The sequence below is a fragment of the Macrobrachium nipponense genome, chromosome 30 (assembly GCF_015104395.2).
Source record: "Macrobrachium nipponense isolate FS-2020 chromosome 30, ASM1510439v2, whole genome shotgun sequence".
In the NCBI taxonomy this organism is placed as follows: Eukaryota; Metazoa; Arthropoda; class Malacostraca; order Decapoda; family Palaemonidae; genus Macrobrachium; species Macrobrachium nipponense.
The window spans coordinates 26,522,456-26,538,037 of NC_087218.1; the positions used below are offsets into that span (position 1 = coordinate 26,522,456).

General features: G+C 37.7%; 1 protein-coding gene across 1 annotated transcript in view; it reads right to left on the minus strand.

Annotated features, from left to right (window-relative positions):
- Positions 1 to 814: 814 nt before the first annotated feature.
- LOC135202389 (uncharacterized) overlaps positions 815 to 15,582 on the minus strand; it is a 73,772-nt gene continuing 59,004 nt past the window's right edge. The window contains exon 6 of the mRNA XM_064231768.1: positions 815 to 1,339. Within this exon, the coding sequence (XP_064087838.1) occupies positions 912 to 1,339 (428 nt within the window). The 3' untranslated portion in view covers positions 815 to 911. The remainder of the gene's footprint in view (positions 1,340 to 15,582) is intronic.

Here is a 15,582-nt window from a genome sequence, read left to right on the forward strand (position 1 = left end):
TATCATCAAGTTAGGAGTTTTCCTACATTCAATATTTGTATTTAGCCTTCTGGATCTGGCTACTGCAACCACCTACGGTCTTTAGCTGGAATTTAATTTACACAACTGTGCATTAACAATTATAACTCTCAATACTTTTTTTATTTATTATAATTATGATTATATTTTTATTCTCATATTATTACTGTTATTACCAGTACATATTATGATTACTATCTTTTTTACCCCTTCAGCAACTGTGTGGATATTGCCGTTTATTAATTTTTATCATGTTATCTCATGTTTCTAGATTGTGTATGTTATTGTCTGTACTTTGTATATTCCATGTATAATGCCTTGAGCTGACAATGAAATAGATTATTATTATTAAAACTAGAAAAGACCAGAATAGTTAAGGACCTCTATAGTAAGTGAAAAAGAAGAGGAAATAAATCGGGAGTCAAACTTTTTATTTATGCATTCTGTCTTTTGCCTTTGTACCATGACTTGTTTAGTGGTCTTTGTATTGCTTTTGTTTCTGTTTTTTTTCTTTTTGTATTCTATGAACATTATTGATTTTTAGAGCAATTTTATTCATTAATTAATAGATTTCCTGATGATGTAATAATCTTATTACGAAGCATTGGAAATAAAGAATTAGTACTATGCTGAATTTAGTACGTTTCCATGGTCCTACTGACTGTCACCTACCTGTTTTTTGTTAATTCTAATTTATATAAATAATATGAAGAAATCAAATTTTGTTATTAAAGAAATACTCTTAAGTATAAGGATTTTTTCTCCTGACCTCAGCAGGATACCAAAAGTTCAAATATATATGGTAAAAATTTTATATTAAAAACTGTCAATCCACTGCAAGAAAAATGTCATTAGTAAAACTATAAAAATAATTTCTAAAAAAGAAAAGTAAATCACACTGAAATATCACCTTTCCTTTTCTTCTGAGAGAGACCAGTGTGTAATCTTCTTTCAATCCATTCAGTCTGGAGAGGCAAAGGCCTTTTAAAACTATTACTATTAACATTAATCTCTCTCTTTTCCTTTAATTCCAAATGTTTATTTTCATTAACTTTGTCTTGCAAAGAGGTCTTGTTTGCAGAATGAGAGACCTGTTTTCCATTGTGTGATTCAGACTTATCCAGTTTAGTGAATTCTTCCATCAAGCCCCAGTCCGTACGATTAACTGAAGGGAGGGAGGATGTTGCTCTCTTTGGTCTTTTTCTCTCTTTTGAGCTGCTAGCAAACTTAGGTGATAATGGCAAGTTGTTCCACTGAGCTTCCTCTTTTTGAGCTTCTAACAGTTGCTGTGTCATCAGCTGAGCCCAGAATGTTGGGTCATCTGTTGGATAACAATAAAAATAAATCAGGATTACAAAAGTATAGTACAAGATATTCTTAACAAAAGGAAAAATGCTTGTGAATACTAGTTGTAAAAATAAAAACAAAATTATGATGTATATGCAATTTTCATAATAAAATTTATTATTTGGGTACTTAACCTACTGTAAAGTTAGCTATATCTCCCCAGCAATTAGCCGAGTCGGCATTAAAAAAAAAAATCGAATGGCTACCTGGATGGCGGTCTAGTTTACCTATTCTCCACCAGGTATGTTTCGAATGTTTTAGCTCGTAAGAATTCTCCTTGACAGCCCACTAAGTTGTGGGGAGGCTGGGTGGCTCTACTTTAACAGTAGGTAAGTATCCAATTAATAAATTTTATTCTGAAAATCTATATTATTTGAGATGAGTCTTACCTACTGTTAAAGTTAGCTGATTCCCACATTAAGAAGAGGATGGTGGGTAGTGCAGCTAGACAAAAAAAAATCCGCTCACCATTCGAGCTAAAGGTTTCTTGCATGAAACCAAAACATTCTCACCTGATCTGGAATCCTTGGTGAATTTTACTACCACCAGAAGTTGGATTCCATTTAGGGAGCAAGGCTCTCATACATATGCAGCAAAGAGCAGCCTTGCGGAGAAAACCGCTTTGATTCAGCCAAAATGAAACACAAGCGGTATGAGGGACCCCTGTGCCTGGTTCCAAAAGCCCTATAAAATGAGTCACTTAAAATAAATACCTTTACAATATAAAGGTATGCTCCTATACAAAATTTGTACCTTCATGCTCACCAAAATATTAATACCTGGGCCTAAAACAAAAGGGCCTAAAGAATTGCTAATTTTTCAGTTCAGGAAAAGATTAACCGCTACTAGTAGGAAATTAAGGACTTTACTGTTTTCAAACACAATTCTGTATACTTAAGGTGGTGAGCGGGTAAAAACCGAATTGTACTTCTACTGTGCCACACTAATCCTATTCTGGAGCTACAAATTGACTTTACATTAAATGAATTTACAACTGCTGCTCACTTTATGAATGTTTACCTTCAATACAAGTAGAAGATATGGAGCTAGTTTTCATGCACTAGCCTATTCAATACGTCACAGAGGACCTTGTGTTCCTTGACAAAGACGTTATGTACAAGTTTCTAAAAATCACAACACAAAAGGTTAACCTTACCTCTTCCAGGCTTAACCTTCACAAATACATTCTAGGTCTTATAAAACCACAAAACAAAAAGTTAACTTTGCCTTCAAGCTTAGCCATTGGCAAAGGCATCTGGGTTTTTTAAAACTACAAAACAAAAAGTTAACTTAGCCTTCAAGCTTAACCATTGGCAAAGACAGCTAGGTTTTCTAAAACCACAAAACCAAAGGTTGATTTTTACTTCTTCCAGGCTTAACCTTTGACAACAACATCTATGTTTCCTAAAACCACAAAACCAAAGGTTAACTTTGCCTCTTCCAGGATTAACCTTTGACAAAGATGTTCAAGGTTTCTAAATGGATGATAAAAATGTTCTAGGTTTAACTGATCTGATTAAATTCTAAATGCCCAAACAGGATAGAGAAGTTTCCTCTTCTTCCCCACTAAGTGGTAACATTCGAATTCTTACAGGGCACTGTAAAGCATAGCCTTAACATCACCCTCAGCTCTAAGGCAGAAAGCTAAAATACATTCCCTTTACACCAGCTTCAAGAAGGGTGCTGATAATAAATTTACTTATTAACTGCTGCTAGTGCTAAATAAAAGGTTTAATAGTAAATTCAGATAAAGTTTAGACCCGCATCTAAACTCCGGAGAGAGACTGATATAGAGATGAAGGAGCTTCAATCTCAACACCTTACAGTGCTGGTCCTCAGCAAGATCTAAAAGTACTTGATGCAATTCCGAGGAAAGTATTCATGGAACGATAACTTTGGAAGTAGACAGTGAAAAGCCTTATTATCTCTTAAACAGAAAACACTGATGTCTACAAGGTTCCAGGTGATGAAAATTCCTCTAGAATGGCACCCTCAGCAATACACAGACCACTGCTTCTGACCCCAGGCCACGGCAGTTTTAAATTAAGGACAGATTCTATGATAACTTGAAAATCTTATTATTGGGAGAGGACATTCTAACATCTCCAAGCAGTTAAGGAGATGCCTAAGTTAATGGAATATATGGAATTGTGTAGTAGAGTTGATTTCTTCTTAACGGAAGAATGAGACATTTACCAAGAGCATTGGAAATTCTGAAAATCATTTGCCCTGAGGTTACAAGGGCTCTACAGGAGACACTAAGCAATTCTTGAACTTGAAATTGCTCAATAGTATTCAGAATAGATACGAGGGGCAGGCCTATGAGTCTGATTTAGGCAAAATTTAAGGAAACATCCACTGCTCAAGCCTTAGGGCCATCAAAGAAGTAGTAATCATTCAGATGTCCCTATTCATCTCCATGCTAGTAAGTCTAAATGAGTGCTCCATAAATCCCAAACCAAGTGCTGAACTTATGGATGTAAAGGCCCTTGTGGGCAGTTTGTTCTTCCTGAATCCCAAATTACCAAAACACTGTCCTTCCACAGAATGATCAAACCAATATGTTGTTTCATTTCACTCAAAGCAGCAAACTTCCTACTAAGACTTTGTTTCTGACCAGGAATAAACCTGCTAAGCATCCTAATGTCTTTCCACTGCCCAGACATCTAAAAAGTTTACCAAGTGTAGTGTTGACCATTCTATGTTGCATGACAGACGGAAAAGACCAAAACCTGGCCTTAGGTTTTAAAAACAAAATGGAGAATTCTTGATTACTGAGTCCCCCCTACAGTCCTGGAGCCAAAGATAGTTCTGGATTACTTACAAATTTAATGAACGTTATTTGTAAGTCATAATTCTTACACTGAAACTGTACCTTAATTGAGCATGATTATCTGAAAAAATCCCCTGTGAAGCCATGTTTCCTAATAAGGAAACATATATGAAGTTTCCTTCAGGTCTAAAATTCTACAAGCATGTGCCTATTCATCTTTGACTGACAAGCATGCATAATTAAGTATCATCCCCACATCACAAGATAAGAATGGGGATTATAGAGAATTAAAAATATAATGCATAGAAATTGGGCCACAAGAAGCAACAGGTCCTTGACCTTTGGAATACTGTTGACAGCGTTGGCCAACTTGAATCACTGATTCAGTAGAAGTGTCTTACTCCTAAAGTCGACACCATCCACCAATGGGCAACAAGTCTCTAACAAAACTTATAAAGGGCTGCACACTAACCCAAACAAAGTGCACAGAACAGCAATACCTTCTTGTAAAAACGTCTTGAAGGAACTTGCATGACTGTGGATGTATTGGTAAGTGGAATACATTCTGCATGTGTACCACAAGTCTGACTGTTCTTTGGAAAAGCACTAAAATCATGCTAGAAAACCAAGAAGTATGTGGGCAAACACTTCCTGTTTTTCAGTCTCTAAACATCCAAGAATATCTCCAATTACTTATGGAGATCGTCCCAAAGAATTACCCTTGGACCATCTTTCCCTCTATATACAATCTCCTACTAAAGAGAGACTTATGAGAGATTTCTGCTGAAGACAAAGGAAGCTATAAGAGGGAGATTAAACCAGTGGAGGACAACCAAAAAAAAATCACAACTGCCCTTCACCATCTCCACCATGTAAGGTACTGGTCCCCAGTCTCTCCATGCATGTTGGGAGGTTGTAACTGTCCATATCCCAGAACCTGAGTCTGCACTTATCTCCGAAAGGTATAAAACAAGACTAATGATAGATAATCCCTTATCGCCTTAAAACGAGCTTCTTAATCAGACAGGAAGCAAAATTGTTCTCACTTCTTCCAAACAGAGTGAGTATAAGCATGAGGACATTACCCTGCAGCATCAGAAATGAGTTACTTGTCTTCCTCGCTAAAACTCCCGCTGGCGACAAACCCTAAAGCTGGCTTCACAAACTCGCTGGGTTAGCACCTCCAACAAGCTAGATGGAAACTCCATCAGCATGTCTGTCAGTCTTGAGTTCACTTCCCCACAGGAAAGAGAAAGAAAGCGAACCTCCTACTAAAGAAGGTTAAAGAGCCAATAAGCATTTGTACCGCAAGAGGCTCTCTACGACTTTAAAAGACACAAGACGACAAGGCAAGGCAGCCTTAAAGGAGATTTCTGCGTCCGAGGCCAAGAAAAGTTACAAAATGCTCTCTAATAGAAGAAAACATTGGTTCTCTTCTCCAACATTTAGAGGGCGCCGAAAAACGCTAAGGCATGTATGACATATTCTCTATGTGGCCTCTTTCCTCAACAAAATGAGGATAAAGCGAAGCGTAATGTTGCAACAAACGCTGACCAGCCCGAACGAGTTCCTCCAACTACATTTCAAGCTCTCCTTCCACCAGCGGGTGACAAGAGGAGGCAGCTGCCGACAGGAGGTAAACAAAAGAGCTTAAAGGATTGCTCTTTCTCTCAACCCTTGGCGACTGAAAGTGACACTTGTTGATAAGAGGTGACAGCAGCCGAGTTCTGTATTGCATCCACCACGACTTGATGAAAGGAAGACAGTTTAAGCGACTCAGGACTTGGCTGAGTCCGCACGAGTCAACTGAGGGGAAGAAAACGAGGCGCCAGAACTTGGGAAAGATTGGGAGGCGGTGGGAGAGGAGTTACAACAATTCTCCCGCCATGTCCGAAAGCGAACGTACATACTTGAAAGCATTCCTATATGAAACTTCATTAGAAAACTGAAGCTAGAATAATATCTAACTTGGAGAGAACTTTAGATACTACAGACAGTGTAAACTTTAAAGAGAAACATTAATCGATGCAGTAGTAAGAGATTTGCCGATAGCCGGAGAGAAAGCAGGCAAAAAACGAACACAAGCATTATTGAGAGCCCACTAAGTTTGGGGAGGCTGGATGGAGTCTACTTTAACAGTGGTACTATTCAAGTAATAAATTTTATTATGAAAATTTATATTACTATTTGAGATGAATCTTACCAACTGTTAAAATTAGCTGATTCCCACATTAAGAAGAGGATGGGGAGTAGTGCAGCCAACAAAAATCCACTCAGCCGGTCAAGCTACATGTTTCTTGCAGGAAACCAAAACATTCTTACCTGATCCAGAATCCTTTCTGGATTTTACTACACCAGAAGATGGATTCCATTCAGGGAGCAAGGGTCTCATACATGTGCAGTAAAGAGCAGCCTTGTACAGAAAAACCACTTCGATTCAGCCAGAATGAAATAGAAGTGGCATGAAGGGACCCCTGTGCCTGGGTCCAAAAGCCCTATAAAATGAGTCACTTAAAATAAAAATAAAGGTATAGAAAATTTGTACCTTCACACTCTCCAAAATAATAAAACCCAGAATCTAAACAAAAGAGCCTAAAGGATTGCTCTTTCTTCGGTTCAGGAAAAGACTACCCACTACTAGTAGCGAATTAAGGACTTTACTGTTTTCAAACACAATTCTGCGTACTTAAGGCAGTGAGCAGGTAAAATCAAAATTGCACTTTTACTGCACCATATCAATCCTATCCTGAAGCGACACATTGACATAACACTAAATGAAGTTACAACTGGTGCTCACATTATGAATGTTTACCTTCAATAAAGGTAGAAGGTATGGAGCTGGTTCTCATGCACTGACCTAATCAAATATGTCACAGAGGACCTTGTGTTCTTTGACAAAGACATTATAGGTTTCTAAAAACGCAAAAGGAAAGGTTAATATTGCCTCTTCTAGGCTTAACCTTCGACAAATACATTCTAGGTTTACAAAACAAAAAGTTAACTTTGCCTCCTCCAGGCTTAACCATTGGCAAGGAGAGCTAGGTTTTCTAAACCACAAAACAAAAGATTAATTTAGCCTCTTCCAGGATTAACCTTTGACATCTAGGTTTCCTAAAACCAAAACAAAAGGTTAACTTTGCCTCTTCCAGGATAACCTTTGACATATAGATGTTCTAGGTTTCTAAAAGGATAACTACTGTTTCTGGGCTTAAACTATCTGATTAAGTCTTAATAACCCCAACAGGACAAAGAAGCATTTCCTCTTCCTCCCCAGTAAGGAGTTTACATTGGAATTCTTACAGTTTTCTGTAAAATGTAGCTATAACATTATCCTCAGCTCTAAGGCAGAAAGATAAAATAGCATTCCCTTTACCACAGCTTAAAGAAAAGTGCTGGCAATAAATTTACTCATTAATTGCCAATAGTAGTGCTAAATAAAAGGTTCATAGTAAATAATTCAGATAAGTTTAGACCTGCATCTAAACTCCAGAGAGAGACTGATATAGAGATGAAGGGGCTTCAATCTCAACACCTTACGGTGCTGATCCTCAGCAAGATCTAGAAACACATGATGCAATGCTGAGGAAGGTATGGAACAATAACTTTGAAAGTAGACTGCAAAAAAGTCTTACTATCTCTAAGAAGGCAGAAAAAAATTTATGTCTACAAGGTTCAAGGTGCTAAAAATTTCTCTAGAAGGGCACCCTCAGCAATACACAGACAAATACTTCTGACACAAGGCCACGATTGTTTTCCACTTGATTAAGGATAGAGTGATAACTTGAAAATCCCCTTATTGGGAGGGGACATTCTAACATCTCCAAGCAGTTAAGGAGATGTATAAGTTAGTGGAAATGCTTGGAATTGTGTAGTCGAGTTGATGTCCTCTTAAAGGAAGAATAAGACAGACATCTACCGAGAGTGCTAGAAATTCTGAACATCATTTGCTATGAGGATACAAGAACTCTATAGGAGACACTAAGTAATTCTTGAAATCACTCAATAGTACTTAAGAGATACAAGGGTCAGACCTATGAATCTGAATCAGGCCACATTAAAGAAACACATCCACTGCTCAAGCCAGAGGGCCATCAAAGGAGTAGTAATCGTCTGATGAATGATCAAACCAATATTATGTTGTTGATTTCACTCAAAGCAGCAAAATTCCCACATACAGCTGAGAAGATCGGCATGACTGCTGAGCATGCACTCGGGAACTGGTTTGAGCCCGCATCTATGCAGCCAATTGTAAAGCAGCTCGCCATTCGTTAGCCAATGAAAAAGCAGTGGCATGAAGACCCCTGCTGTTCTGCTACTATACAAGCAGATGGACTCACCCTCTTGCTCCAGTCCATTACCTACCTCTACCTAAGAGGATGTCTGAAGTTCCAGACAAAATGTTGCGGCCCCTACGAAAGGAATCAAATCGCACTTTACCCTCGATAAACTCTACAGGATATACCCTGAAAATTTGTCTACTGCCTCCGGCATTTTAATAAAATTAAAATCGACTTTGATCATTAACTATTTGAGACATGCCAACCTTCAGTGTACTGCTCACCAGTTTAAGAAACATTGAGAAAACAATAATTATGAAAACAGAGAACATATATAAAATTAATGCAGCAGACAGCAATTACTTACTTTTAATAAAACATGTTTAAAAGAGGGTTTACTTCCAGCATACAATAATAATAATAATAAAAATGTACAGTCAACTCCCCCTATTCACAGATTTTCTTTGGACTGTATATACCCATTATTCAGAGAATTTGCCTATTTGCAGTATTTTTCACTGAGAAATAATTCATAAATTAACTGTCTTTTTTCATATAAATTTTGGGACTAAATGCATTTTTTGTGATAAAACTATTAAAATACTCAGGTATAAGCATCTTTAGTGTTGCTGAATAGCAGTTCAATGATTTTTATGTAATTTCTCTCTCTCTCTCCATAATAATTCATAAATAATTTCACTCTCTTAAGTATAGTCAACTCTCTCTCTCTCTCTCTCTCTCTCTCTCCTCTCTCTCTCCTCTCTCTCTCTCTCTCTCTCTCTCTCATTTGCAGTTAGAGGTAGATAATTTTAAATTGATCTAATTTTACCTTTACCATCTAGAGCTGTAAATGTGGTGTTCTAAAACATTGGCACATACCTAAGAGTAATTAGTCCAAATAAAAAGCAGTTTGTTCACAAAAAGGAATTTCAGAACAAAGGGAAAGAGACAGAATAAAGAATTTCTTATAAACAAGGCTGAGAAGGGGGAAACAGAGAAAAAGTATGTATGTAATCTTCACACACTTCTATATTTTTACCAACCATTTATTTCTTTTTTAAGGGTAATGTATTAAGCTAACTTTTAAATGAAATAACAGTAACTTTAATTTTGTTTAAAAGTGATCTTAATACTTAGGATGTATGATTAGGGTCATATTTAGTGTTCAAACTCTAGAAGTGAGCAATTATTAGCATTTTGAGAAAATGCACACTACACAAAAATTCCCCTTGCAAGAGGGGTCTGGAACCTAACCACGCTTAAGTTCGGGGTATTACCTTATTACCACAAAATTATCAAAATGGTACTGCACTCAAAATTTATGCTCAACTGTGTTCTGAGGTTGTAATCATTATATTTTAGCGCGCAGGCAACAACAATATTATACTAGAGTAAATAATGACCTGCAAATTTTTTCGGCCAAAAATGTAATTTTCATAATAAAATGTAATTTAGTAGCATACTTACCTAATAATCATCACAGCTATAGGTTCCCTACACAGCAGACAGAACATTCAAACTTTTGCAGTGGTGCCACCATTGCTGATGTAGGTGACTTAATCTCCTGCCACTTGAGGGAGGAACAGGTACGACAGACCAGTCTCATCAATTTGTTCTGCCCAACCATACACCTGTGGGGAGGAGGTTGGGCTTTAACCCTTAAACGCTGAGTGGACGTATTTTACGTCGACATTTTTTGTCTCTCGGGTGCCGACTGGACATATTTTACGTCGACATACAAAAGTTTTTTTAAAAATTCGCGGAAAAATACTTATAGGCCTACCAGCCGAAAACTCTTGAATCACACGCCTTGGGGGAAGCTGGGAGTTCACGGATCGAGGTGTTGTTTTGTTTACAACCGTTACGCAGGCGCGCAAGCGCAAATTTCTTTCTTGCCGCACTAAAAAGTATCTGTGACACATCTCGGAAATTATTTCGTCACTTTGACATAATTTTTGTACCATTTTAAATTAGCCGTTACATGGAGTATTATATATGAAAATGTGCGCATTTTTATGTAGAATACAACAAAAAAATACGCATGATTGTAGCTTTTATCAGTTTTGAGATATTTTCATATAAAGAACGATAAGTGCCAAATTCTCAACCTTCGGTCAACTTTGACTCTACCGAAATGGTCGAAAAATGCAATTGTAAGCTAAAACTCTTATATTTTAGTAATATTCAATCATTTACCTTCATTTTGCAACAAATTGGAAGTCTCTAGCACAATATTTCGATTTATGGTGAATTTATGAAAAAACTTTTTCCTTACGTCCGCGCGGTAACTCTTCCGAAAAAATCATACGTGCAATTGTGGTAATGTTTACACCATTTTAAAATTAGCCCTTTTGTTACATAAAGTTTTAAATTTTATATTGAAAATGTGCGCAATTTCATGGCACAATACAACGAAAACAAACCCATGGTTGTAGCTTTTATCAGTTTTGAAATATTTTCATATAAAAAATGATAAATGACAAATTTTCAACCTTCGGTCAACTTTGACTCTACCGAAATGGTCGAAAAACTCAATAGTAAGCTAAAACTCTTATATTCTAGTAATATTCAATCATTTACCTTCATTTTGCAACAAATTGGAAGTCTCTAGCACAATATTTTGATTTATGGTGAATTTATGAAAAAAATAACATTTTCCTTACGTCCGTGTGGTAACTCTTCCGAAAAAATCATAACATGCGATTGTGGTAATGTTTGCACCATTTTAAATTAGCCGTTACATAAAGTTTTACATATGAAAATGTGCGCAATTTCATGTAGAATACAACAAAAATAATTGAAGGTTGTAGCTTTTCTCATTTTCGAAATATTTGCATATAAATCACGATAAATAGAAAAAAAACCACGTTCGGTCAACTTTGACTCTACCGAAATGGTCGAAAAACGCAATTGAAAGCTAAAACTCTTACAGTCTAGTAATATTCAGTCATTTATCTTCATCTTCAAATAAATTCGAAGTCTTTAGCACAATATTTAGATTTATGGTGAATTTAAAAAAAAACTTTCCTTCCCCCCACGCGCGGATTCTCCGCCACAAATCTCCGAAATGCGTACGTCGCATTCCCGGAATATTTGCTCCGTTTCATATTAGGCATTTCATAAAGTTTTATATATGAAAATGTGCGCAATTTCATGTAGAATAAAACTAAAAATATTTGAAGGTTGTAGCTTTTCTAATTTCCGAAATAATTTTCATGTAAAAAATATATATAAAAAATTCGACATTCGGTCAACTTCAACTCGTCAGATATGGTAAAAAACTGCAATTTTAAGCTAATACTCTTACAGTATAGTAATATTCAATCATTTGTCTTCATTTTGAAACAAATTGGAAGTCTCTAGGACAATATTTAGATTTATGGTGAATTTTTGAAAAAAATATTTTTTTACATCCGCGTGTTACGAATTCATGCATCATTTTGTGATAATATTTTCTCTGTGTTGCTTTTATCGTTTTACAATGTGTTATATACCAAATTGATCAGAATTTAGTGTACATTACAACGAAAAAAAATTAACTTGTTACCTTTAACCGTTTTTTGCATAGCGCGATTTGAAAACAATTATATATGGAATTTTGTTTTCGCGCTATCCTATATCGCATTATTTATATATGATAATGATAATATTTTTCATTTCTGATGGTTGCATACTAAACTTCAGGCAATGACAAAAAAAGGAGCCAAAAATTAACTCTTAATCTTGAAAACTAAGCGCGCTGTGATTTTTTGAAAAAAATATTTTTTCTGCTTCCGCGCTCACTCCGAGACCCCCTAGGCACACGGAAGACGATTTTTAATATACCCCTTCGGCGTTTAAGGGTTAATTAAATAATTGTTAGGTAAGTAAGCAATAAAATTACATTTTTATTGCAGTCTCTTACCTAACAATTATCACAGGTGATTCCCTATTGCAAGAAGGGGGCTGTGAATATATCTTAATTCAAAAGTATACTAATAGGATTTCCAAACAAGACAGTTGTCAGCACTATAAGTGCTCGTTGTATCTTACCTTGTAAAAGAGCTACTGCAGAAGAGTACTGCCTCTGGTCGGTGCTCATCTTACGTAGTAGAGAGCTTGGATGTCTGTCCAAAGAGTGCCTCTACATAAAGTGGAATGCCTTTGCAGTCATGGCATTTCAATGGTGACTTGACAATGGTGAAAACACAATATTGCCCTTGCCCTGGGTGAAGACCAGATACCACATAAAAGTGAACAAGACACCTACACCATATTAAAAACCCATACCCACTGTATTAAAAACAATTGACAGGCGAGTACTAAAGGTGAAAATGCCCCCCCCCCCGCAAGGCTTTCCTTAACACAGCAACCTTGATTCAAGGCAAAAATACAGAGGGATCCACCCTCTATGTCGTTTCTCCTAACAGCATGTCAAGCTATGGATATAAGACCAAAAGAAATAGTCTTCACACACTGTCTCAATCTCTAAGGTAATGAAATGCAAACGCCAACTTTGACCTCCAAAAGGTACTCTGCAGAATAGCAGACTGACAAATTATGTCGGAACGCCAGAGGTGGCCACTCTCGGACTTCTTTCCCTTGACTTTCAACATGGGACAATCTTCTTTGTTGACATAAGAATGAGCTTTGATAATAAATTCTCTAAAGTAGATCACATTCTTTGAAAGAGCCTTCCTTTTTTGAGAGGCCACCTCTTTTCTCCATAGCATGGAGTTCTTTTAGGCACTTGGAAGTTTCAAAAGACTTAATAAAGTCTGAGAGGTCACTATTATTAGACAAGACTATGCCTATGTGTGTAAATAAAGAGCTAATATTGCTCTGTAACCCCTAACCATCAAAGGAGCCAAGTGTCTAGATACCCTTAGGAAAAGAAGAAAGTCTACTAGGAAGAAGAGACTATTCTGCTTACATCATCCTCTAAACACTCCCCATTTGGATTGGTTAAGTCTGCTAGAAGAATCTCTTCTACACTTAGAGACAGCTTCTGAAGCTCCTCCCAAAAAGTTTTTTGCTCTGACAAGGCTCCTGACACTCTCTAGCCTGTCAAGGCCAGAGTAGACAACCTTTGATGGAACCTTGCAAAATGCGGTTGTCTGAGTAGCAACTTCTTGAATGGTAGGACTCTCAGGAAGTTGACAAAGAGACTGAGATGATCTGGAAACCATTCCTTTCTTGGCCAGAATGGTGCTACTGGAGTGAGAGAGACATTCTGATGAAAGTGGACTTTGTTCAGAACTTGCCTTATCAGCCTGAATGGAGGAAAAGCATATATATCAAGCAGCATTGTGTCGACAGACCATGCTAGAGGGTCTGGAACTGGAGAGCAAAATAGAGGGAGTCCATTGTTGCTGGAAATGGCAAATAGATCTATCACCAGTTTTCCCCATATCTTCCAAAGGTCTAGGCAAACCTTGGAATCGAGAGTCCATTCCGACAGAAGAACCTGTTGGCCTCGACTCAATTCGTCCACCAAAACATTCATTCTTTCCTGGATGAACCAAGGAATCAGAGACACTTGCTTTTTTTCTGCCCATAAAGAAAGGCCCCTTGCTTTCTCATAAAGGGGAAAAGTTTGTGTTCTCCCTGGCTTTCGAATGTACGACAATGCGGTAGAGTTGTCTGTATGTACTGCCACCACTTTCCATGTGCAGATCCAGATGGACCGTTAGTAACTCCTTTAACATTGAAGTGAAAGGAACTCTGCTTCGTCGACCACATTCACGACACATTCATCTCTCCAAGGCTGCTCCCCAACCTGCATTGGAAAAGAACAGTAGGGTTAGGTGGAGAGGATGAAGGGAAATGCCTTCCTAGAGTCTTGGTTCTGAAAACCACCATGCTACATCCTCTTTGATCTCCTTTGTGATGTCGAGCACTATCAAGTCTGACTGAGACTTCCTGCACCACGATACCTTCAGGAAGAATTGAAGGGGTTGCATACGTAACCTTCCGAGTCTTACAAACTTCTCTACCAACAATAAGGTGCCCAGTAGACTCATCCACTGGAGAGCAGAACAAATTCGATGGTTCAGGGACTCCTGAACTACCTGAAGGCACAACTGAACTCTTTTCAGGGAGAGATAAGCCCAAAAAGCTTGAGTACTGAGTCATTCCCAAATAAAGAATACTCTGAGTCAGAATCAGTTGTGATTTTTCTAGTTGACGAGAATCCCTAATAAGCGAGTCAAACAAAGTCCTCTCTAGATCCTTCATGCACTGGCTTTCTGAGGAGGAGTGGAGAAGCCAGTGGACATGACAGAGAAGTCCCCCTGGGAGGAGGCAGAACCTCCCATGGAAGGAGTTTCTCCAGTTACATAAAACCAGTACCTCTTGTTGGCAGAAAAGCAAAAGAAGCCTTGCTTAACTCCCTCTTGGTCAATAACCAGTCTTCCACAATATGAAGAGACTTCTATGAAGTCTTGGACAAACCCAGCTTAGGATGCAAAGGGTTCATGTGCTTCCTTCTCATCATGAAAATCAAAGCAGGAGACCTGTGAGCTGCTGTGACATAGTAATCTAAGTATGTATCCAAGAGATACCTCAGAAGACTCGAATATGCCGACGAAAGAATAGTCTTCTTCCTGTTCTTCCTCCTCCAACAAAATAGGAGAAAGAGAAGGTTCTGCTGGCTTAGGGGCCGATTGATTACCCTTCAAAAAAGACATCAACCCTTCTAACTGTTTAAGAGGAAACATTGGATTTATCCTGTGTTAACGTCGACACAGCAGATGTCGGAGTCAAAACGGCAGAAGTCGCAAGTGTCAAAATATTTGACATAAAAGGATCCATACTTGTCAAAGAAAATGTCTCACAAGGAGCCGAAGGAGCATTTGATGAATGTACAAGCACTGAACACTTCGAAGGTGTCAAAATACGATGACCTCTTTTAGGATCCAAAATGTGTGAAGTCAAAAACTACCTCGAGGAGAAGTAGAATTTGTGACACTACAAGAAGGATGTGAACCATGATCCACTTCCTTGGACTTCTTAACAAGAGAAGGGGAGAAATCTCCTGCAGTCGTACACCTTTTCAATGGGTGCGAAACTGACAGGAGAAGAATCAATCAACTACAATGACAGGAGCAGTGAACAAAACACCTTTCCAACAGTGTTCTGTTGAATCCTGTTGGCGCACTACAGGATTGACGGAGGAAGCAACTGCTT